Consider the following 24,355-nt stretch of genomic DNA (forward strand, 5'->3'; position numbering starts at 1 on the left):
TGTACATGTCCCCCCCTCTCCCCATTTTTTATTATTGTTCAATTAAGGTTATGTTTTAAACATAGGAACTTAACTCAACCCGTGGTTCAGGACAGCGAGTGCTGATACCGCATTATTTCGTGAAAGTGGCTTTACCACTTCCACATTTAGTCTTAATGTAATTTTTTTGCAGAGCACCCCTCCCTTTACTATCACTAAAAACCTTGAGTTGTAATTAATTACGTACAACTATTGTATATATACTAGGGAGTTAGTCCAAGTGTAGTGCCATTGCTCAACTCGGTCTCCATAAATATAACTAAACATATGTATATATACATACATACACACACATATTTAGACATATTCATATATATATATATATATATATATATATATATATATATATATATATATATATATATATACTGTATATATACAGTAGTGAGACCAAAAAGTAAATTCTGTAACCTGAAATTCTGAAAATCATTCAGTGGGGTAGCCTATTTGCAGCATTTTGAAAACCTAGGTTACAGATATTGCAGAAGGTGTTCAATGTCTTTTTAAGCTGCAATTGCTCCTTCTCATCTACACATATGTGTATATTTACATTATTTATTAAAGTCAAGAAACTAATAAAATATATATGTGTGCTACCTTCCCCAGCAGCTTAAAATAAATATTTTATAAAATGTTAAGATTAAACTTAATAATGATGTACAGCATTTGTGGGCACCTTCAAAATTAGTCACACAGCATTTGTTAACACCTGCCTAAAACTTTTGCACAATAGTGTATAGAGAGAGATATAATAACACAGTAATAAGTAATACAAGGTATAATAACACAAAGCATATAATAAAAATAAAAAAAGTTGATTTTGAACAAATTTTTATTGGATTCAATAAAAACATATTTAACCAACTTAAGGATCCACCAAGATCATGCCTTTTACTGTAAGATATTGCATGGTCTGCAAGCACTCATGACTAGGCAGCAACGATATGTACCGTATATATCAACAGCTGAAAAACATACGTACAATGAAGTAGCTACATACTATGAAACGTGTGTTAAAAAACATTTAGCTTCTACAGCACTGGAGGAGTTCAGTGAAGTTAACTCTTCAGCTCACTAAATTCCAGTCCAGTGCTGTGAAGGTTTTAAAGTAGTTGCACTAGATTTAAATATGGGCTGAACTGCAACCATTTCCCAGTAGCATAAAACAGCTGTTCCAGTAGGCTAAGCTGAACCTGGGCACACAACGGAGCTTCTGTCATGCCGAAGGAGGGTCATCCTCAACGTGGAGCAGTTGTAAAGAGTCCGGTTTAGGAAATAATGAACCAACTTGTTTCATTTGTAAGCTTTAACGACTTCCTCATATGGTGGTGGCGGCGTGTTGCAGTATGAAGGTGGAGGGGGGAAAGCTGGATTTCCTTGTGGAGTGCTTGGTTTAAAGTTATAAGGTGGAGTCAAGGTGCTTCCTGTAGCTCCTCCTGGATCAGAATAATAAGGTGTTCCTGGTTGCTGTGGGGCTGAAATAAGAAAATACATGTAAAAATCAAGTATTACAGGTATAGTTAAATACAACTGATCTGATTGTTTTTCTTATTTTGACACTCAGGCCTGATTCTCTAAAGTAAGCTATGAAAAAAGAGTGGCAAGATATTTTAGCCTAGATCACATTCCACTTGTAAATTGACTTTAATTATTGGAACATAGCTTATCTTATATAAGGGTATATTGAGGTCTTCAGCACTATATGACAGCTATGTTTACAACAAAGTTTTAGCAAAGAAGATCAAGAGAAAGAAGGGTTGTATTTGAATATATGTATTCTACTTACAAGAAAGAGACAGTGCTATGATAAACACAGTCTCAAAAAGAAAAGGAATACAGCACTCTTTTATTAATTTAAACTTTAATTTTATTACTTGTCAAAGTAAACATTAGACTCAATACTAAACAATCTATGGGTTGCTTATAATGGATTCAGAACATGACACACCATACTTAGTCCTAAAAGAAAAATAGTGATTTTAGTGAAGAAAAATATATTTATAACAATAATAGTGCAAACACATAAAATATAATGGTAACCAACATTAACAAAAAGGAAATAAATAAAAAAATTAGTGCAAGTGATACCCAAGTAACAATTAGTCCAGCAAACAGTGTACAACACCCTGTTGCACCAGATTCTGAGGAGCAGGACACCTCTGGGCAGGTTGTCAATGGGATCTATGTACCCTGTACCAATAATTGGTAGAAATCAAAACCGGAGGCCTCCTTAGTGGGTCGAGATAGTAATTCAGCATAATTCAAGCATGTTAGTAGAACAGTAAGTGGAATAGCATTAGTATCTATCCAAGGCACAGTTGTGTACATTCAGAGCTTAGTAGCACAGTATGAAGGCAGATGCAAGAAAGCACATTATTATCAGCTGCGGGAGAGGAGCAAAACAAGTGTGCTTTATAAAGGGCCATTCACAAGAGAGAAACAACTGTAATCCACACACTTGCTGAACATATGTCAATCCATGGTCCCTTTAACACTCCACTTTCCCCAGGTGCAATAGAGTCAACTGTATATCAACAAGCAGTATTCCCTTTCCTTTTAAAGAAATGATCAAATATTTAAACTAATTACACCTAATCTAATAGCCCTATCAAAATAAAAAAGCCCCCCCCCAAATAAAAAAACCCTAGCCTACAATAAACTACCTTAAAAGGGCCTTTTGCAGGGCATTGCCCCAAAGAAATCAGCTCTTTAATCTTTAAAAAAAAATACAAACAACCTTCCAACAGTAAAACCCACCACCCACACAACCAACCCCCCAAATAAAATCTGATCTAAAAAAAACCTAAGCTCCCCATTACCCTGAAAAGGGCATTTGGATGGGCATTGCCCTTAAAAGGGCATTTAGCTCTGTTTCTGTCCAAACCCTAATCTAAAAATAAAACCCACCCAATAAACCCTTAAAAAAACTAACACTAACCCCAGAAGATCCACTTACAGTTTTTGAAGACCGGACATCCATACTCAACAAAGCGACAGAAGTCTTCATCCAAACGGGCAGAAGTCCTCAACGAAGCCGGGAGAAGTCTTCATCCAAGCCGGCAAAAGTCTTCATCCAGACGGCATCTTCTATCTTCATCCATCCTGCGCGGAGCGGCTCCATCTTCAAGACATCCGGCGTGTAGCATCCTCTTCTTTCCACGGCTAACGAAGAATGAAGGTTCCTTAAGGGACGTCATCCAAGATGGCGTCCCTTGAATTCCGATTGGCTGATAGAATTCTATCAGCCAATCGGAATTAAAGGTGAAAAAATCCTATTGGCTGATGCAATCAGCCAATAGGATTGAGCTCACATTCTATTGACTGTTCCAATCGGAATTCAAGGGACACCATCTTGGATGACGTCCCTTAAAGGAACCTTCATTCTTCGTTAGCCGTGGAAAGAAGAGGATGCTCTGCGCCGGATGTCTTGAAGATGGAGCCGCTCCACGCTGGATGGATGAAGATAGAAGATGCCGTCTGGATGAAGACTTCTGCCGGCTTGGATGAAGACTTCTCCCGGCTTCGTTGAGGACTTCTGCCCGCTTGGATGAAGACTTCTGCCGCTTTGTTGAGGATTGATGTCCTGTCTTCAAAAACTGTAAGTGGATCTTCGGGGGTTAGTGTTAGGTTTTTTAAGGGTTTATTGGGTGGGTTTTATTTTTAGATTAGGGTTTGGGCAGAAAAAGAGCTAAATGCCCTATTAAGGGCAATGCCCATCCAAATGTCCTTTTCAGGGAAATGGGGAGCTAAGGTATTTTAGATAGGATTTTATTTGGGGGGTTGGTTGTGTGCGTGGTGGGTTTTACTGTTGGGGGGTTGTTTGTATTTTTTTTTACAGGTAAAAGAGCTGATTTCTTTGGGGCAATGCCCTGCAAAAGGCCCTTTTAAGGGCCATTGGTAGTTTATTGTAGGCTAGGGTTTTTTTTTTATTGTGGGGGGGCTTTTTTATTTTGATAGGGCTATTAGATTAGGTGTAATTAGTTTAAATATTTGATCATTTCTTTTTTCTATTGTGTAATTTAGTGTTTTTTTTTTTGTAATTTAGTTAATTGTATTTAATTAATGTAATGTATTTAATTGTAGTGTAAGGTTAGGTGTTAGTGTAAGACAGGTTAGGTTTTATTTTACAGGTAAATTTGTATTTATTTTAACTAGGTAGTTAGTAAATAGTTAATAACTATTTACTAACTAGTCTACCTAGTTAAAATAAATACAAACTTGCCTGTGAAATAAAAATAAAACCTAAGCTATCTACAATATAACTATTAGTTATGTTGTAGCTATCTTAGGGTTTATTTTATAGGTAAGTATTTAGTTTTAAATAGGAATTATTTAGTTAATGTTAGTAATTTGTATTTAGATTTATTTTAATGATATTAAAGTGAGTTGGTTTTAGGGTAAGGGTTAGACTTAGGGTTAGGGTTAGGTTTAGGGGTTAATAACTTTAGTATAGTGGCGGCGACATTGGGGGAGGCAGATTATGGGTTAATAACTAATGTAGGTGGCGGCGACATTGGGGGTGGCAGATTAGAGGCTAATAACTAATGTAGGTGGCGGCGACATTGGGGCGACATATTAGGGGTTAATAAGTGTAGGTAGGTGCCGGCGATGTCGGGCGCGGCAGATTAGGGGTTAAGAACTGTAATGTAGGTGGCGGCGACATTGGGGGCGGCAGATTAGAGGTTAATAAGTGTAGGTAGGCGGTTGCGACATTGGGGGCGGCAGATTAGGGGTTAATAACTATAATGCAAGTGTCGGCGGTGTCGGGGGCGGCAGATTAGGGGTTAATAAGTGTAGGTATGTGGCAGCGACATTGGGGGTGGCAGATTAGGGATTAATAAGTATAATGTAGGTGGCGGCGATATCAGGGGCAGCAGATTAGGGGTGTTTAGACTCGGAGTTTATGTTAGGGTGTTAGGTGTAAACATAACTTTTGTTTCCCCCTAGGAATCAATGGGGTTGCGTTACAGAGCTTTACGCTCCTCTATTGCAGGTGTTAGGCTTTGTTTCAGCTGTCTCTCCCCATTGATGTCTATGGGGAAATTGTGCACGAGCACATAAAACCAGTTCAAAGCAGTGCTGGTATTGGAGTGCAGTATGGACCTCAATGCTCACTTATTGCCTGCTAACGCCGGGTTTATGATAAACTGTAATAGCAGCGCTGTAGGGAGGTGAGCGGTGACAATAACTTGCAAGTTAGCACCGTGCAGCTCTTACCGCAAAACTCGTAATCTAGCCGATATTTATTAAATGGGCCTACACCATTACTACTACTAGGTTTATATTTTAATTTAGCTGCATCTTTAGTGCTTTGTATTTGAACATAGTAGCACATTTGAACATTTTACTTTTATAAAACCACATCCTCTGTCTAAAGCATGAAGGTTCAAATTTGACTTCAATGTCCCTTTAAGACATTAATGAAGAATTTTGTTGGTGCTCCCCTTTATGTTTGCAACTGTAATGTGATCCAGTCCCATTTGAAACAGTACTGTTCCACACTTTCATAGCCTGTTTTAACTATTACTTGCATGACAGCAGTCAATACAAAAATGCACTAAGGAAGATGCCAAATGATTTATAAAGATCATGCTATATACACTTGCAGTTAGCGACTAACAAAGCAGGTGACGCTTTTATATGTTTACATTTTCCAAACCTATAAAATAGTGCAAGGTCCAGGAAAGAAGAATAACTGGGTTTTAAATAATCCATCACAAAACCCATTGTTTCTACTTTTTAATGGGATTATAATGCTTATACACAAATACTTTGCATTCAAATTGGTGTGAAAGTATAAACTTGATAAGTTTTAAATTGATATTACTATTTAAGCATTCAAATACAATAAAGGGACACTGAACCCATTTTTTTTTCATGATTCAGATAGAGCATGCAATTTTAAGCAACTTTCTCATTTACTCCTATTATCATTTTTCTTCATTTTATTGGACTCTTTATTTGAAAAAAGCTGGAATGCAAAGCTTGGGAGCCAGCCCATCTTTAGTTCAGAACCCGGGTTGTGCTTGCTGATTGGTGGCTAAATGATAATAGTAGTAATTTAGAAAGTTGCTTAAAATTGCATGCTCTACCTGAATCATTAAAGAAAAAATGTGGATTAATTACCCCTTTAAGCAGAGAACATCAAGATTAATTCATATAGCTGCCATATTTTATTGTTGCATTTTACTTCCATGTAGTTTGGTGGAAACCAGCTAAAAAAGCCCCCCCACATCAATGTAAAGCTAGAGAGAACACTGATTTATATAGTTTTCTGTATATTTACCCAATCTAAGTGAAATATAAAAAAATGATTTTCAAAATATTCAATATTAGGTTTTTATATAGAAATGTTAATGGTTTGGGCTGAAGGATTTTGACTCAAAAGCTCATAAACATTAGTTTTGTCTCAAAAGGCTACATATTACAGTCAGTAAAACAATGTGTAAACTCAAACATATAAATATCAGAAGTGATAAACCTTCACACTTCTATCTACAACAGAGGTGGTAAAAAATACCACTATCATTGGAATAATCAATTTGTGCTGGCTACTTAGCAATCCTCCTTATTATCCAGTGATACAATGTAAGTTGTACCTCTTCCTCTAATATATCATTATTTAGTGTAAAAGAAAGGTCTCCAATGTAATAGGACATTTATCATGATGGTTTATGGCTCAACTCCTTAACCCAAAAGGACGTATATATATATACGTCATGCGGTACTTTGCCTATCGTACTGCATGATGTATATATATGTCGGAGCTGCAGTAAGCTCCAGCAGTCTCGGCTGTAAAGTTACAGCTGAGAGCTGTAGTTCCTGAGCTCATGGCATCTGCCGCATATAGATCCATAACACGATCTGTGTTCCGGATCCATATGAAGGCAGATGCCAGATCGTTACAAATGGTGACGCTGTGTGTGTTATCGTCTGCAATGATCAATCATTTGCTGGAAACAAGGAGTTGGGTGGGCAGTCTAGTAGCAGAGAGGGGAGGGAGTGGGATGGCAATACACTGCAGAAAAAGAAAATAAAGGGAGAAGGAGGGAAGGGGAGCTACACTACAGAAAAAAGGTGGGGTGGGGGGACCACTACACTACAGAACTGTTTTTACAAAAAATAGAAATAAATTACAAAATATAAGCATTTATGAGTAGATAGATACCAGTAATAAAGATTGCCGCAATTAGTGGGACTGGGAGAGTTAGAGCGCTATTTGGGGATTTGGGGTGATCAGGGAGGGTTGAGGAGGATCACTACACAGCAGAAAAATAATATATAAAACATTTTTATAATTTAAAAATAAAAAACTAAACTGTATACTGACAGATTGTCTGCCAGTACCTAAAATGGTGGTGACCACTGGGGGGGTGATTGACGGAAGACAGCTGTTTGGGAGGGATCAGTGGGTGGTAGGGTAATCTCTACACTAAAGCAAAAATTAACCTTACAAGCTACATGATTAACATCTTCACTGACGGGAATAATAGAAGTGTGGTGCGCAGCTGAAATTAGAGACCTTCTAATTACCAAAAAACAATGGCAAAGTCATATATGTCTGCTATTTCCGAACAAAGGGGATCCCAGAAAAGTTTTTACAATGTCATGACTGCACAAGGGGTATGCAAATACTTTCAGTGAGAAACCTAAAGTTTGTGAAAAAGTTAACAATTTTTTTATATGATCACTTTTGCCGGTGAAATGTTGGCATGAAATATATAAATATATAACCTTATATATAAATATATAACCTGGGGTTGTCTACTTAAAAAAATATATATAGTTTTGACAGTTCAATAAAAAAACAGATTTCTGTGTAAATGGAGTGATAGTCTCCAGTATTTTGGGCAAGTTCTTCTTTGAAAGTCCTGGTATCGAAGGGGTTAAAGGAAGAAGAAAGTCAAAATATAACTTTCATGTTTCAGACAGGGCATGACATTTTAAGAAATATTTAAATGTATTTCTATAATCAAATTTACTCTGTACTCATGAGGGCCAATTCGGATCTTGATGCAGCTGTTTCCATGTGAGCCTTCAGTCTCGCCGGAAACAGGAGTTCAGAAGCAGCTGCTCCTTAACTCGTCTGCCGCCTCTGAGGCAGCAGACAGCAATCCGCCTAATCGCATACGATCGGGTTGATTGACACCCCCTGCTAGTGGCCAATTGGCCGCGAATCTGCAGGGGGTGGCATTGCACAAGCAGTTCACCAGAACTGCTTGTGCAATGATAAATGTCGACAGCGTATGCTGTCAGCATTTATCAATGTGCGGCGGACATGATCGCTACAGTGGATTATGTCCATCCATATTTTCATAAATCTGCCCCTTGGTATCAAAAGTATAACTAGGGAGGCTCATTAGCAGAGTTCTGGTGATTGGTGGCTACACATATTTGCCACTTGCCATTGGCTCACCAGATGTGTTCAGCTAGCTCCCATTAGTGCATTTCTGCTCTGCAGCTGACTATATATATATATATATATATATAATAATATACAACACACAGAGAAAGTCCAGCACTTACTTACAAGCTCTCAGCTAAGATTAAAGGCAAAAATGGAAGGGTTACCGCATTTGGCGAAATGGGACAAGCCTAGATACCATGTCAAGGTCCCTTCCAAAACCTGGGACCCTAAAACAGCCACACAATGCAAGCTCTCAATCCCAACAAACTGGGAACAAGTGAAGGGTGCACAGGCTTATGTAATCACCCCAGACATATACAAAACACGGAAGGGGACTGCACTCTCAGACTGGACTGGGTACACATCCCATAACCCTGCAACATGCTTAGCCCTGGGTGCTCACTGGCACTCACAAGAAACTGTGCTGTCCCCAGAGTCTGCCTGTGACTCTGGGGACAGCACAGCTTCCTGTGAGTGCCAGTAAGCACCCAGGGCTGAGCATGTTGCAGGGTCACGGGATGTGTACCCAGTCCAGTCTGAGAGTGCAGTCCCCTTCCGTGTTTTTTATATATATATATATATATATATATATATATATATATATACTCAAGCAATAGAGCAATAATACAATTCTTCACTTTATCTTACTTTTAAGGAATAACAAACCCAAGATATGTATGCAAGATGTATGCTCTGTCTGAATCACAAAATAATTGTTTAATTGTTTCATATCCCTTTAAGTAAGCTACATATTAAGAAGAGCCTTTTGTGTCTATTTAAATGGTCTTTTGCTTACTATAATACACTTACATTTTTGCGTTTTTGAGTGTGAATATTATGTCATTTAATTAATATCAGCTCTTATATTTTCCTATGCAGAGACACACACTAAACACCAATTACTTGTTGTGTTTGTTATTTGTATGAAATTACATTGATTCAGAAAACCTGTGTATTCAGATGAAATAGCTGTAAAGAATAATTTGCCAGCATATTATATATCAGAAATCAGCATCATAGCAAGCTCCCAAACACAATCTTAGTGATTATCTGTAATGTCTACACAAGAGTAACTAGTGTGTTCAAAGGGACATGAAACACTTTAAGACTGTAGTATACAATGTTTAATTATTTATAGTAAAAAACAACAACCTTGCAATACTCATTAATTATTTATTTTGCCATATTTGTATGTAATGTAACTGCAAACAGTGAGGTGGTAAAGTTTGGAAACTGGTAGTAAAAACATTATTCTCCATTAAAATCTATGTAGGATTTTTATTTTACCACCAGTTTCCAAACTTTACCACCTCAATGGAAACTAGGGGGCCGATTTATCAAAATTCAGACAGAAATGATCCGCTGTAGCAGATCATGTCCGCCCGACATCGCTAAATGCCGACAACATATGTTGTCTGCATTTATCATTGCACAAGCATTCCTTGTGGAAAGCTAGCAGGGGCTGTAAATTAACCCGATTGTAACCGATCGGGATGATTGCTTTCCGCTTCCGCCTCAGAGGTGGCGGATGCGTTAAGGAGAAGCGGTCTTAAGACCGCTGCTTCTTAACTTATGTTTCCGGCAAACCCGAAGGCTCGCGCGGAAACAGCTGCATTCGTAGCTATATAAATCTACCCCTAGGCCTCAGTTGGTTTTCCAGTTACTACAAGAATTGTTGTGAAACCTGACGCGAGCTAACTTCTGGACTTCAATATCACGACCATGTTAAAGCATTCGCCCCATAACCTCAATATAGTGCGCTTTTAAAAAAAAACTAACACTTATCGTTCCCAACACTGCGTTAGACCTACAGCACTAAACCCGAAGGTAGTTAGGTATATTTTACATTTGAATGTTCTTCACATAGAATAAAATGTTCTATTTATTTTTAAATATATATTAAATATATATCTATAAATATATATGAATATATACAGGTATAGATATACAGTATATAGCAAGGTGAATAAAATCAATGGTTTTTTTTTAAATTTAAATCAGATTTTTTTCGATGTAAATACATTTATTTTTTTAAATTAAATGTTTTTTGAGAAAAGATCTATCTAAAGTTAGTTTTCTATTTATGATATATCATAATCCAAAGGTTATTCATTCTGAAATAAGGATTAGTTTTTAATTATATAGCATGTGGCTGTATATTCATGGCTGTAAAGTTTAATTTTTTTAGTAAATTAATTCTACTAAATCCATTTACAATATCATGCGCTCCCAGAGGTTTTTGTAAGATTATTTTGGGGATTGTTTCTGTCAAGAAGATATTATCACATATTCTTGGTATTGTAGCTATGAAATTGTGTCTGTAGAAATATGATGCCTTTTTAGGATTCAGATATAGCATACAATTTAAAAACAAACTTTCAAATTTACTTCTATGATCAAATTTGTTTCATTCTCTTGATATCCTTTTTTGAAAGAGCAGCAATGCACTACTGGGAGCTAGCTGAACACATTCTGTGAGCCAATGACAAAAGGAATCAGCAGCTAGCTCCCAATAAAGCATTTCAACAAAGGACAAGAGAGAAAAATAATTTATAGCCCTTTCCATTCAAACACCTTTCAATTCAAACACCTTTTCATATACCTTTCTAAATCCTTATAAAATATTTTTTGTAATATTTGTATAAATAATTTTTATTAGAAAGTGTATATATGAGTGTAACACTTTATTTTAATGTAGTTATGTTGTGTTTTATGTACATTTTTAAAAAAAAACTCTTTATGCTAGATCTCCAATCGCCCCATGAAAAAAGCCTGCAGTTATAGCTAAGAAGCAATGGTCTTCTCGTTAACTCTGAACTGGCGGCTTGTGCAATGATAAATGCCGGCAGCATATTTCGGCCTGCTAGCCGCAATGGCAGACGCACAGGGGCGGAGATGTCTGCTTTTGTCCATCCATCCATTCTTAAATGGAGAACATTGGCTGTAGCAGAAATAAAAATGTAGGGACACAAAAAAATAAAGCAAAATTCCTTTTTATTACATACATGCTCTGTAGAAGATCCGCAATAAACTGTCTCTGCAGTGAGTTGGTAGCTAAAACTTACATTGCTTCTTGACATGTTGGTTTAGGGCTAGATTACGAGTTGAGCTCAATTTTGCGCTCCTGCTTGTGCCTTAACTTCGCTAGATGGAAGCTTTTTGTGCACGTTGGGTTGCGCTTGAATTACAAGTTGAAAGTAAAAAAGTTTGTGTGCAAGGGAAATACGATGCTCGCTAACCAATTATTGTGATCGCGTTGTATGTATTTATATTATGACCCTGGGGAAAGTCAATCTAAGGGTGATGAGAGAACCCAGACGTGGACTCCTTGCCCAAGGTGTTTAGAGGGATATGGCTGCACCTCACCGACGAGGCCCAAAGGAGGCCAAAATGATCAACAGGGGTTGCAATTTTCCTTGTTCAGATGAGAATGCCTGGTATTTCTGGGCTGGACTGACCTTGTTAGTCGGGATCAGACTCATATTCTTCAGGAAAGTTTTCTTCTGTGGTAAGCGCAATTGGGCTGAAAGAAGCTGCTCCCAGGTGGTAACCAGGACATAGAACAAGCCACTAAGCTGTTGTTCATTCTTGGCAGACTGCTTCTCTTTCTGTAGGTATTTGTATTATGATTCTGGGTAAAGTCTCCCCAGACTAGGGGGTCAATTTATTAAGCAGCAGATGGTCCATCATTTCTGTTCCGCCAGAAATGGAAGTTAAGAAGCAGCGGTTGGAGGGATTGGACCTGCAAAACGCGTTAGGCCATGCCCACCACAGCGTGTTTGTGTTTTGTTTTAACTTAAAATACCAGTAACAGACAGCTGTTACCTTTGCCTGGATCTCCAGTTGAGGTATAACAGATTAAGAGGAATCTAACCTGTGGATTATATCCCCCTTGATGTTATGAAATAAGACAGGAGTTTTTTCAAACATCACACTTTTTTCTGACTACAGTGTCCCTTTAAAAAAGAGGAGCTAGTTTATAGTAAGCAATGTTTTTTATATATATATATATATATATATATATACAAAACATGGGGTGGGGGGGCGGAGCTAACCGCCAAAGGGACAAGACGCATGATATGATAGCTCCCGACTTTATCATTGAATGTGGGGGACTAATTTAGGCTTAATGCCTCCTAAATGACAGAAACTATACTTTATCCCCTGTCATAGAGCCTGCTGATCAGTTTGGAGTAGGTGCTTGATGTGCTTTGCTATATGCGGTCAGAATTGCTAACTGAGGCCTAACTGGAAGCTGCGATGATCATGGAGGAACACCACATGACTGTATGGGCCCTCTTTGACTACTACGATAACAAGCTAATGAGCCGACTAGACAGGCTTATTCAACTCAGCCAACCTCTAGGTGTGAGGCGGGATGCCGTTAGCCTTACTGAAGAAGAGAACCTAATAGCAAAGAGTGAAGCTGTTGCCCCGGGAACTTCTGCCTGTCATTTCTTATTGGAAACGGCCGCCCACCTAGACGCTCCCCTAGCTCCCGCCTGCAGCGATCACCTATTATATACCTCTGACCGAGGAGACCCGATCGATACTCAGGAGCAGAGGGGAGTTCCTGCCTGTCAGCAAGGTGCGGAAATCGCGGGAGGCATTGACGGTGAGGCTCTCAGAGAGCTGAGCGATGGGCCCGTGAGTATGTGTGGCCAGAAACTTGCTACTCCGACGTCGTATGGTTCTGACAGGAGGCCCCTTGTCCCCCACTATCCCGATGCTCCGTTGAACATTTGTCCCTTTACACTAACTTACGTGCAAGTTCCCCACGATCTTTGGAGTCATTGTGGGGCTATGTATCAGCAGAACTGTACTTGCAGGAAAACTGGCGTGGGCTGAGCTTACATGTCATCTCTGAGACTTTGCACAGATGCCCTAGCGATAAAAATATACCCTTGCTTAACATATGCAGTGACTCTTAATGCTCCTCTCTCCTACTTTATGATGGCAACATTGCCTGAGACTATACTAGGGAGATCTTTTGTGTAATTTAAAGATAAGATAGATGTCCATATAATACACACCTCAGTGACATTCTGTGCTGCAAATATGTTCTTTTACTGAGGTTTTTGCTGCTTGGTTCCAATGCATAACAGACTAGTTAACTAAACTAGTTAATCCTGTTAGCCCCCTCCTGAGAGTGTGTGATGCTGGGGAAGAGAGTGGTTCCATCAAAATAATACTTGGGTAACATGGCCTGTACAAAGAATGGGACTCCATTACCAGTCTTAGATCTGCCCCCCCTCTCTCCCCCCTCTCCCCTCCTCTCCCCCCTTCCCTCTCCCCGTCCCCTCTCCCCCCCCACCCCTCTTCCCCCCCTTCCCTCTCCTCCTTCCCTCTCCTCCTTCCCCCATCCCTCTCTTCCTTCCCCCCATCCCTCTCTCCCCTCTCCCCTCTATCTCTCTTCCCTTTCCCCCCTCCCCCCCATCTCTTCCCCCTCTCCCCCCCCTTTTTTTTTCCCCTCCCCCCTCTTCCTCCCCCCTCCTCCTCCCCTCCTCCTCCCCTCCTCTCCCCCCCTTCTCTCTCTCCCTTCCCCCCTCTCCCCCTTCCCCCCTTCTTTACTCCCCTCTCTTCCCCCTTCTCCCCCCTTCTTTACCCCCCCCTTTTTTTTTTCTTTCTTTTTTTCTTAACCCCTTCCCCTTCCTCTACCCCTTCCATCTCCCTTCCTCCCCCCCCCCCCCCTACCAATTGTGTAGTAAAGGGATAACTAGCTTATCCTCTATGCTCCCTTTTGGCAGAGTTGTGCAGTCTCTGCCCTGTTCGTAGAGTCATTGCCAGAGTTTGTACCTATATAAGTGTAAAAATTGGCTCTTCGGATGTTAAGCTTTATTATGAATGTCATTCTGTGTTTAATGTTTATTGACTGCTTATTACTACAGGTTTCGTATAACTGTTAGCTCACTTATATTTCCAACATATAGGTTGGAACTATTGGTGGGTTGTCTAAGGTTCAGAAATTCTGGAGCGTCCAACATATATGTTTCTCAGGTAATTTGTAAGGTGAGGTCTTGGGGTGCACTGATGCAGCTGTTATAGAGGTGCTTTACTGAAAGTTAACAGAGGTATAGGTAACTTTGAACGGCAAATTTAGTATATATGGCTAACCGTGGGGGGACCACCTATTTCTTTGCTGGCATGATATAGCCAGGCTTGTTAAGATTATTAGCCTCCGACTAGACTTATTTAGCAATTTTCCACTACCTACCCGCTATGGTGCTATAATTATTTAATCACCCCCAAGTGACTGCAGAGTTCTGTAGCCCAGTTTACCTCATATTTTTTGCTAGATTGCAAACCTTCTTGAGACTTCAACCTTTAGTTTTTTTTTTCCTTAATCTTAATGTTCTTATACCACTTGTATGTCTGTGAGTTACTAATCTTTCTTATATATTAGTACTTAAACTTATATGTAGTGCAGTCCCTACAGTCTTATTTCTCTGACACAGTGATAGATATCGGTAATATTCAATGTTGTTTCATTTAATTTTATCATCTCCTTCAATTTTGCCCCTAAGTTCTTGGACCTTCCCGTGGTCCTAGTTGTCATAGGAAGGAGTATGTCAGTGTAGGCCCCGATTTGGCCTATACTATCCAAAAGCCCTCTGAGTAGTACATTTAATTTATAGAGGTCCAAAAGTGGCCCCAGCTATCTTTGAGGGAAAAGAGGGTGATTCTGAGTTTGCTCTTCAACTGTTGTGCATCTGTTTTATATCTCAACTTGGGAATACTCTGTGAATGTTCTGATAAGAGATTTTTCCCTACATTCGTTCTTATGTATTTGTTTATGTTCTTGATACTTATCTTGTCAGATGCTATGTGTCATGTACCTGCTGAGGCAAACTGTTTTTCTTTTTTCCTGGAAATTGTATATTCCCTCAATAAAAAAAGATTTAAACAAAAAAAAAAAAAACATGGGGTGGGGTCAGCACTCTCAGGCCGGACCGGGTACACATCCTATGACCCTGCAACATGCACAGCCCTGGGTGCAAAGCAAACCAGCACTCTCAGGAAGCTGCACTGTCACCACAGTCACAGGCAGTTGACCCCACCCCATGTTTTGTATATGTTTGGGGAAATTACATAAGCCTGTGCACCCTCCATTTTTTCACAGTTGTTTGATTGTGAGCCTGCATTGTGTGGCTGTTTAGGGACCCAGGTTTATTGGAAGAAACCTTGACGGGGTGCCTGGGCTTTTCCCATTTGGCCAGGTGCGGTAGCTGATTCTTCCATTGCTGCTTTTTATCTTAGTTGAGAGCTTGTGAGTGCTGGACTTTTTCTGTGTGTTTATATTAAAATATATATTTTTTTGTAATTTTCCCTGTTTGGGCCTTGCATCCAGGCCTGACTGGGGTTAACTGCCTGTGACTGTGGTGACAGTGCAGCTTCCTGAGAGTGCTGGTTTGCACCCAGGGCTGTGCATGTTGCAGGGTCATAGGATGTGTACCCGGTCCGGCCTGAGAGTGCTGACCCCTCCCGTGTTTTGTATATGTTTGGGAAATTACATAAGCCTGTGCACCCTCCATTTTTTCACAGTTGTTTGATTGTGAGCCTGCATTGTGTGGCTGTTTAGGGGCCCAGGTTTATTGGAAGAAACCTTGACGGGGTGCCTGGGCTTTTCCCATTTGGCCAGGTGCGGTAACTAATTCTTCCATTGCTGCTTTTTATCTTAGTTGAGAGCTTGTGAGTGAGTGCTGGACTTTTTCTGTGTGTTTATATTAAAATATATATTTTTTTGTAATTTTCCCTGTTTGGGCCTTGCACCCAGGCCTGACTGGGGTTAACTGCCTGTGACTGTGGTGACAGTGCAGCTTCCTGAGAGTGCTGGTTTGCACCCAGGGCTGTGCATGTTGCAGGGTCATAGGATGTGTACCTGGTCCGGCCTGAGAGTGCTGACCCCACCCCATGTTTTGTATATGTTTGGGGAAATTACATAAGCCTGTGCACCCCCCATTTTTTCACAGTTGTTTGATTGTGAGCCTGCATTGTGTGGCTGTTTAGGGACCCAGGTTTATTGGAAGAAACCTTGACAGGGTGCCTGGGCTTTTCCCATTTGGCCAGGTGCGGTAGCTGATTCTTCCATTGCTGCTTTTTATCTTAGTTGAGAGCTTGTGAGTGAGTGCTGGACTTTTTCTGTGTGTTTATATATATATATATATATATTATTTTCTGTACAAAATTACTGTTCTCATGGAGATTATTAAATAATGCTCTCTATATTTTAATAAGTGTCAGAAAATATAAATATAGTTTTCTTTTTTCTTTTGCTTTAATTTAGGAATCACATAAACTACCTTAATATTATATTCATATATAATATATATACAATATATATATATATATATATATATATATATATATAAATATATACACAAACATATATAAATATATACATAAATATATATAAATATATATATTAGCTAACCAGTACCCACTTTGGAAGTGCCTACTTAGTACTTTTTTTTATACCTACATAGCTAATTTATATATAAGTAATTAAATTACATTTTGTAACATTTGTTTGATTGTGGTTTTCATATTTCTGTGCCACAAATCTAGCATTAGTCCTATACTAATTACAGTTGCAAGAAAAAGTATGTGAACCCTTTGGAATTATATGGATTTCTGCACAAATTGGTCATAAAATGTGATCTGATCATCATCTAAGTCACAACAATAGACAATCACAGTCTGCTTAAACTAATAACACACAAAGAATGAAATGTTGCCATGTTTTTATTGAACACACCATGTAAACATTCACAGTGCATGTGGAAAAAGTATGTGAACCCTTGGATTTAATAACTGGTTGAACCTCCTTTGGCAGCAATAACTTCAACCAAACGTTTCCTGTAGTTGCAGATCAGATATGCACATTGGTCAGGAGTAATTCTTGACCATTCCTCTTTACAGAACTGTTTCAGTTCAGCAATATTCTTGGGATGTCTGGTGTGAATCGCTTTCTTGAGGTCATGCCACAGCATCTCAATCGGGTTGAGGTCAGGACTCTGACTGGGCCACTTCAGAAGGCGTATTTTCTTCTGTTTAAGCCATTCTGTTGTTGATTTACTTCTATGCTTTGGGTCAATGTCCTGTTGCAACACCCATCTTCTGTTGAGCTTCAGCTGGTAGACAGATGGCCTTAAGTTCTCCTGCAAAATGTCTTGATAAACTTGGGAATTCATTTTTCCTTCGATGATAGCAATCCGTCCAGGCCCTGACGCAGCAAAGCAGCCCCAAACCATGATGCCCCCACCACCATACTTCACAGTTGGGATGAGGTTTTGATGTTGGTGTGCTGTGCCTCTTTTTCGCCCCACATAGTGTTGTGTGTTTCTTCCAAACAACTCAACTTTGGTTTCATCTGTCCACAGAATATTTTGCCAGTACTGCTGTGGAACATCCAGGTGCTCTTGTGCAAACTGTAAATGTGCAGCAATGTTTTGTTTGGACAGCAGTGGCTTCCTCTGTGGTATCCTCCCATGAAATCCATTCTTGTTTAGTGTTTTACATATTGTAGATTCGCTAACAGGGATGTTAGCATTTGCCAGTGACTTTTGTAAGTCTTTAGCTGACACTCTAGGATTCTTCTTCACCTTATTGAGCAGTCTGTGCTGTGCTCTTGCAGTAATCTTTACAGGACGGCCACTTCTAGGGAGAGTAGCAGCAGTGCTGAACTTTCTCCATTTATAGACAATTTGTCTTACCGTGGACTGATAAACAGCAAGGCTTTTGGAGATACTTTTATAACCCTTTCCAGCTTTATGCAAGTCAACAATTCTTAATCGTAGGTCTTCTGAGAGCTCTTTTGTGCGAGGCATCATTCACATCAGGCAATGCTTCTTGTGAAAAGCAAACCCAGAACTGGTGTGTGTTTTTTATAGGGCAGGGCAGCTGTAACCAACACCTCCAATCTCATCTCATTGATTGGACTCCAGTTGGCTGACGACATCTCACTCCAATTAGCACTTGGAGATGTCATTAGTCTAGGGGTTCACATACTTTTTCCACCTGCACTGTGAATGTTTACATGGTGTGTTCAATAAAAACATGGCAACATTTCATTATTTGTGTGTTATTAGTTTAAGCAGACTGTGATTGTCTATTGTTGTGACTTACATGATGATCAGATCACATTTTATGACCAATTTGTGCAGAAATCCATATCATTCCAAAGGGTTCACATACTTTTTCTTGCAACTGTATATTACCATCATAATACATGACATTTTCATTGCCTTGGGTATATATTTACTGTTAAATGCTGTAAGAGACCAAACAGCAGATATCTATTTTGCTTTGTTCCCCTATTTTTGCTTCTAATCTAATTCTAATACTCAGCATATCTTCTTTATTTTTATTATAAATATACATAGCTTCCTCAGACACTCTAATCACGTAATTTACACTAAGCAGAGAGTACAATAGTATGCTGATGGCAGAATGCTTGTATTTTCGATAACACATTAAAACTACATTATATTAATGCACATTTTAAAAGGAAATTACATTGCTGAGTACAATTACAGCAGCATGGTTATTGCTCACCATTTTCTCCTGTACCTACTGCTCTCTTTAAAGGGACAGGAAAGTGAAAATGAAACTTGCATGATTCATATAGAGCATGTCATTTAAAGACACTTTTAAATTCACTTCTATTTTCAAATGTGCTTCGTTCTCTTGGTATCCCTTGTTAAAACAGAATACGCACATATCCTACACTAGTGGGAGCTGCTGCTGGTGCCTGCACACATTTGTCTCTTGGGATTGGCTGATGACATGTGTTCAGCTAGCTGTCAATGTTCCTTCAGCAAAAGATAACAAGAGAATAAAGCAAAATTTGATTATAGAAGTAAATTGGAAAGTTAATTAAAATTGTATTATCTATCCGAATCACAAAAGAAAATGTTGGGGTTCCCTGTCCCTTTAAAGCTGTTCTCTTATTTTAACCCATTAGAGAAACAAGTTAGTAAAGCATCTGCATCCTTACATGGGTCCACCTTGGTACGCACATATTGTTGCATCTCGTGACAGAAGCATTGGGATTTGACACATCAGTGAAATTGCTGGCTTTTTGACCGCTGTACCTTGTATTTCAGTTAACTTGCACAACAGAAAGCATTTTTGCAGTTTAAAAGTCACATAACAAATATAAGAAAACCCTGAGTATTAATACAGAAATACAGCAGCTGAAGCCAGAGCGAATATTTAGAGTTTTACTAACCAGCACTTTTAAAGGGTTAAAATAAAAGAATAGATTTAAAGAGAGTTGCAGGCACAGGTAACCTTGATAAAGGCGCATCTATAGCGCTGAAACGCGTAGATTTGATATCCAGTGTGACCAGGCTCTAGCGAGGAAAACAAAAGATCCGTCCAGGAACCACTCCCCCCACGACCCGACTATCTGATTGGACCTCCGAAGACCATACGTGAATCTCATACACGTCAGGGAAAGAAGGGATTGCCGGGAAGCCTTAACGGCGAGACGCCGAAGAGATAAGCGACTTGTAACCCGTTGCAGGACCTTTGAGGTAACCTTCCGAATACCCGTGTAATTGGAGAGGAGGTAAGGGATATCAGTAGTACGGCTGGGGGGAGCACCACTTCACTTCATTTGATTACCGCTCAACATTGAGCCCTTCCTACAACAGCTACTGCAAAACATTTAAATTGCTTAGCTGATTTTAGCACTTTTAAACAGGGACATACCACCCTTGGATACAATATAAATAGTTGTGGCCACAACTTATATTTTAAATTTTACTAACTGAATCGTCACTAGACGACCAACGTGTATACACAACCCATCAGAGGCTTTGACTGGGAACACCAACATACTATATAAGTATCTATTGCTACTTTTCGATACAACCAACAGAATACCATCACTTATGTATAAACAAGCAGTCCTCTTATATGTGATATTTATCTGCTGTTTTACGTCTCTGTATTGATAAACTGCTTTTAATTTGTGCAATAACCCCACAGATCCTCATAGAACACGCTCTGCCATTAGTAACAGTAATATATGATTTAAACTGCTACATGTGTTGCCTTTTCTGAGAATATATACTAAATACAGCCATTTGGAGCTTATAATATATTTTGGTGAATACTACCATTTGGAGTTTACGATTGAATCATTCAGATCTGCATAATATTTGATTGCATTTTAGATACTCTTTATGTGTTTTTATAATATGTTTTTATAATATGATTGTGCAACAATTTATTTTTAGTAAAATTATTTTATAAACACATTATAGTTCTCTGCATTTTGTTTTGTCATTTAGTCCAACAAGTATATATAATTGATACCGCTTTTTTAAGATTCTCACATACTATTTAAATATCACCATTCACTTACACACATATATAGTCACAGGGGTGACAAATCATGCACTCAATAAATTGAGAAAATTACTCACTAACCAGAGATTGATTTCATATTTAATTTATATTTATATTTATAATTATTCACCACAGAGATTTCCACCTTCAACTAATACCAATCAAAGATTGGTTCATATCACTATTTTGAGTCCTACTCACAGCTCACTTCTGAGCGCTCCCCTCCCCCCCCCCCACTTGGTTTAACCATTTTACTGTAGTTGTAGCCAGCAGTTTCCAGCAGTTTCATGTCCCTTTAATAATTAGTTTGTTTTTTCCTCCTTCATAAAATCAACATATGCAAAGCCTACAAATCTTATTATTATTTGTTTATAATGCAGCACATACTGCTCCTTTGTTCTCCAGTTACAAAACAGAATTGACTTATTCCACTCCACTGGAATAAAGGCGCAAAGCGCTGTGACACAAAATCTGATTATCTTAACAAAAATTAGCCTTGTTGTTAGATGTGAGGAACAGCTCTGCCTGGGATACAAAAATAAAAGTTGTCTTTGCTTTAGACCATTCAACAGGCCAGGTTTTCAGGATTACCCTGGATGAGAGCAGGTAAAATAACCATGTTTACTAATCATTTGATTATTTCCCCTGTGTTCCAGATCAGATATCCTCAAAATGTGGTCTGTTAGTTCGGCCTGAGGACAGGGTTGAAAACCAGCACTTTAGACCTTTGTCTATTTAATTTAATTTAGGGTAAAAACACATTTTGTTTAAAGTTTAACATCTTTTTGTATAATAGGTTTTTGAGTTGCTATACAAAGCTATATCTATTATTATAATATTTATGCTCCTTAGTTAAAGGACCAGTCAACACATTAGATTTGCATAATCTACAAATGCAAGATAACAAGACAATGCAATAGCACTTAGTCTGAACTTCAAATGAGTAGTAGATTTTTTTATAATAAATTTTAAAGTTATGTATATTTCCACTCCCCTTGTACCATGTGATAGCAATCAGCCAATCGCAAATGCATATACATATAGTCTGTGAATTCTTGCACATGCTCAGTAGGATCTGGTGACTCAAAAAGTGTAAATATAAAAGACTGTGCACATTTTTTTTAATGGAAGTAAATTGGAAAGTTGTTTAAAATTACATGCTGTATCTGAATCATGAAAATTTAATTTAACCCGAGTGTCCCTTTAACCTTTCATTTTAGTTATTTTATGAGGTATTTACACAAGTCCTATGTTTCTTTTTTAGATATCAATTTTAGTAAGGGCACTTTCTGCAACAAGTAAAACTAGAGTTGTGCAGCACTCAATAGTCCTTTCCGAATTAATATTCTGATAAATTATTTTTTCAGAATATTTGTGTGCTGCACTATTCCATATTCAATTAATTTAAAACAAAATATTATAAATAAATGTAAATGCTATCTATTCCTGTCACCTTGATACTTACCTGTAGCACGCGCTTATCCTCTTCTTGTTCATAGACTCCTGGGCCACGCTAATGTTCCTACATGTACGGGGGGCGCTAATCTCGAGCCTTCCTCACAGAGTTCAGAGACTAATTCTCCTATTAGTGCGGCCCTGTACTCTGTAGATACAGTCCGATTAGATCCCCCCTGCACTAAAGGATAAGGGATCTGCTCCGCTATTGCACTTTAAGTGTGCTGGGGAACAGCGCTAATAGGAGCACGGCTTGGGAGTCAATGAAGAAAAATAGAATTACCCAGCATTCTACAGGTAAGTAGTACACTTAATTTAAAGAATAACAAATATATTCATGAAATATAGCCATTATTCTTTAAATTATTTAGTGTTTAAAGGGACACTAAACCCAAATTGTTTCTTTTATGATTCAGATAGAGCATGCTATTTTAAGCAACGTTCTAATTTGCTCCTATTATCAATTTTTCTTCGTTCTCTTGCTATCTTTATTTGAAAAAGAAGGCATCTTAGCTAAGCAGCCAGACAATTTTTGGTTCAATACCCGTGGCAGCACTTGTTTGTTGGTGCTGTCCAATCAGCAAGGACAACCCAGGTTGTGAACGAAAAATGGGCCGGCTTCTAAACTTACATTCTTGCTTTTCAAAGATAGCAAGAGAATGAAGAAAAATTGATAATCGGAGTAAATTAAAAAGGTGCTTAAAATTGCACGCTCTATCTGAATCATGAAATAAAAAATTTGGGTTCAGTGTCCCTTTAACAAAACGAATATCCGCATTTTCGGCACAAATTCACATTTGTAACAAAATGAATGTACATCCCTAAAGAAAACCCACAACTATACATTTATATTTTTAATATATGTAAATCATTTGGGTAACTTAAAATAGAACAGGAAAATCTTTATGGCTCTATATATAGAATCAAACATTCCAAAACACTAGAATTATTTTTTTTTACAAATAGCATTTGAAAGAGCACTGTTTAAACATGTTATTTATTTATTTTTTGAATGCAAAATGTTTATTTTGACTCTGGATCTAATATGTTTGCGTAAAAAAATTGGAACATTGGATCTGAATGTTCCCTGGTTTATAAGCAGAACTCCCACTGCTTTATTAAAAGGACGGTGAGACACCATGATTTAAAACATCCTCTATTAGATACAACAAATACAAAATAACTTGTGTCTCCATAAAGGGAAAACCCCCCACATTTTTAAAAAAAAGTTTTCAATTTACTTCTGCTATCAAATTTACTTTGTTCTCAGGGTATTCTTTGTTGAAGAGGTATCTAGATAGGTGCACATAGACATGACAAGAAACACTTCTACAAACTTTATAACATAGTAATAAATATGTAAACATATATTGATCGAGTCACATGCACACTCCTACACCTTCCTACCTGCTTTTACACAAAGAGAATTAAGTACATTTGATAATGGAGGTAAATTGGAAACATTTTTTGAATTAATTTTATGTCCTTTTTAAGAATAAAAGACTTCATATACTCCTTAAAAATAAACCTGCAATAGAAGACATTTATTTCTAAGATGTATACTGTGAACACATCTACTGTATCACATGTTAAACAAAACAATACTAATATATCCCTGAGAGGTTGTTGCCTTGGAATCTGTATTATCAGCAGTTTAAAAACTATAGATTGTTTCTTAAAGCTTTAAGTGTATAATGTAAAATTCCTTGTCTGTTATTGCTTGTTTTATTTGATCTTTTTTTCATTCATATCATGTGTTATGCCTCAAATCATTTTCCATTCTAATCTATATTAGATGTATTTATTTAAAGTGTATTAAGAGATTTGATACATGAAAGTCATAATGATACTTTTCTGATTCAGATATGCACATGCGTCTTGAGAACGATATGGCAGCAGTGTTGCAACAATATTGGTAACTGTATTATACATTGTAGCAGATATGTTTGGTGCCAGTGGCAGTACTAGAACTTAAAGGGACACTGAACCCAAGATTTTTCTTTCGTGATTCAGATAGAGCATGCAATTTTAAGCAACTTTCTAATTTACTCCTATTATCAATTTTTCTTTGTTTTCTTGGTATCTTTATTTAAAAAA

The 24,355-nt window shown here is 38.1% G+C and overlaps 1 protein-coding gene across 1 annotated transcript in view; it reads right to left on the reverse strand.

Annotated features, from left to right (window-relative positions):
* Nucleotides 1-853: 853 nt before the first annotated feature.
* Nucleotides 854-24,355, reverse strand: part of VOPP1 (VOPP1 WW domain binding protein) — a 306,972-nt gene continuing 283,470 nt past the window's right edge. The window contains exon 5 of the mRNA XM_053714550.1: nucleotides 854-1,514. Within this exon, the coding sequence (XP_053570525.1) occupies nucleotides 1,333-1,514 (182 nt within the window). The 3' untranslated portion in view covers nucleotides 854-1,332. The remainder of the gene's footprint in view (nucleotides 1,515-24,355) is intronic.

This window comes from Bombina bombina, chromosome 5 (genome assembly GCF_027579735.1).
Source record: "Bombina bombina isolate aBomBom1 chromosome 5, aBomBom1.pri, whole genome shotgun sequence".
Taxonomy (NCBI): Eukaryota; Metazoa; Chordata; class Amphibia; order Anura; family Bombinatoridae; genus Bombina; species Bombina bombina.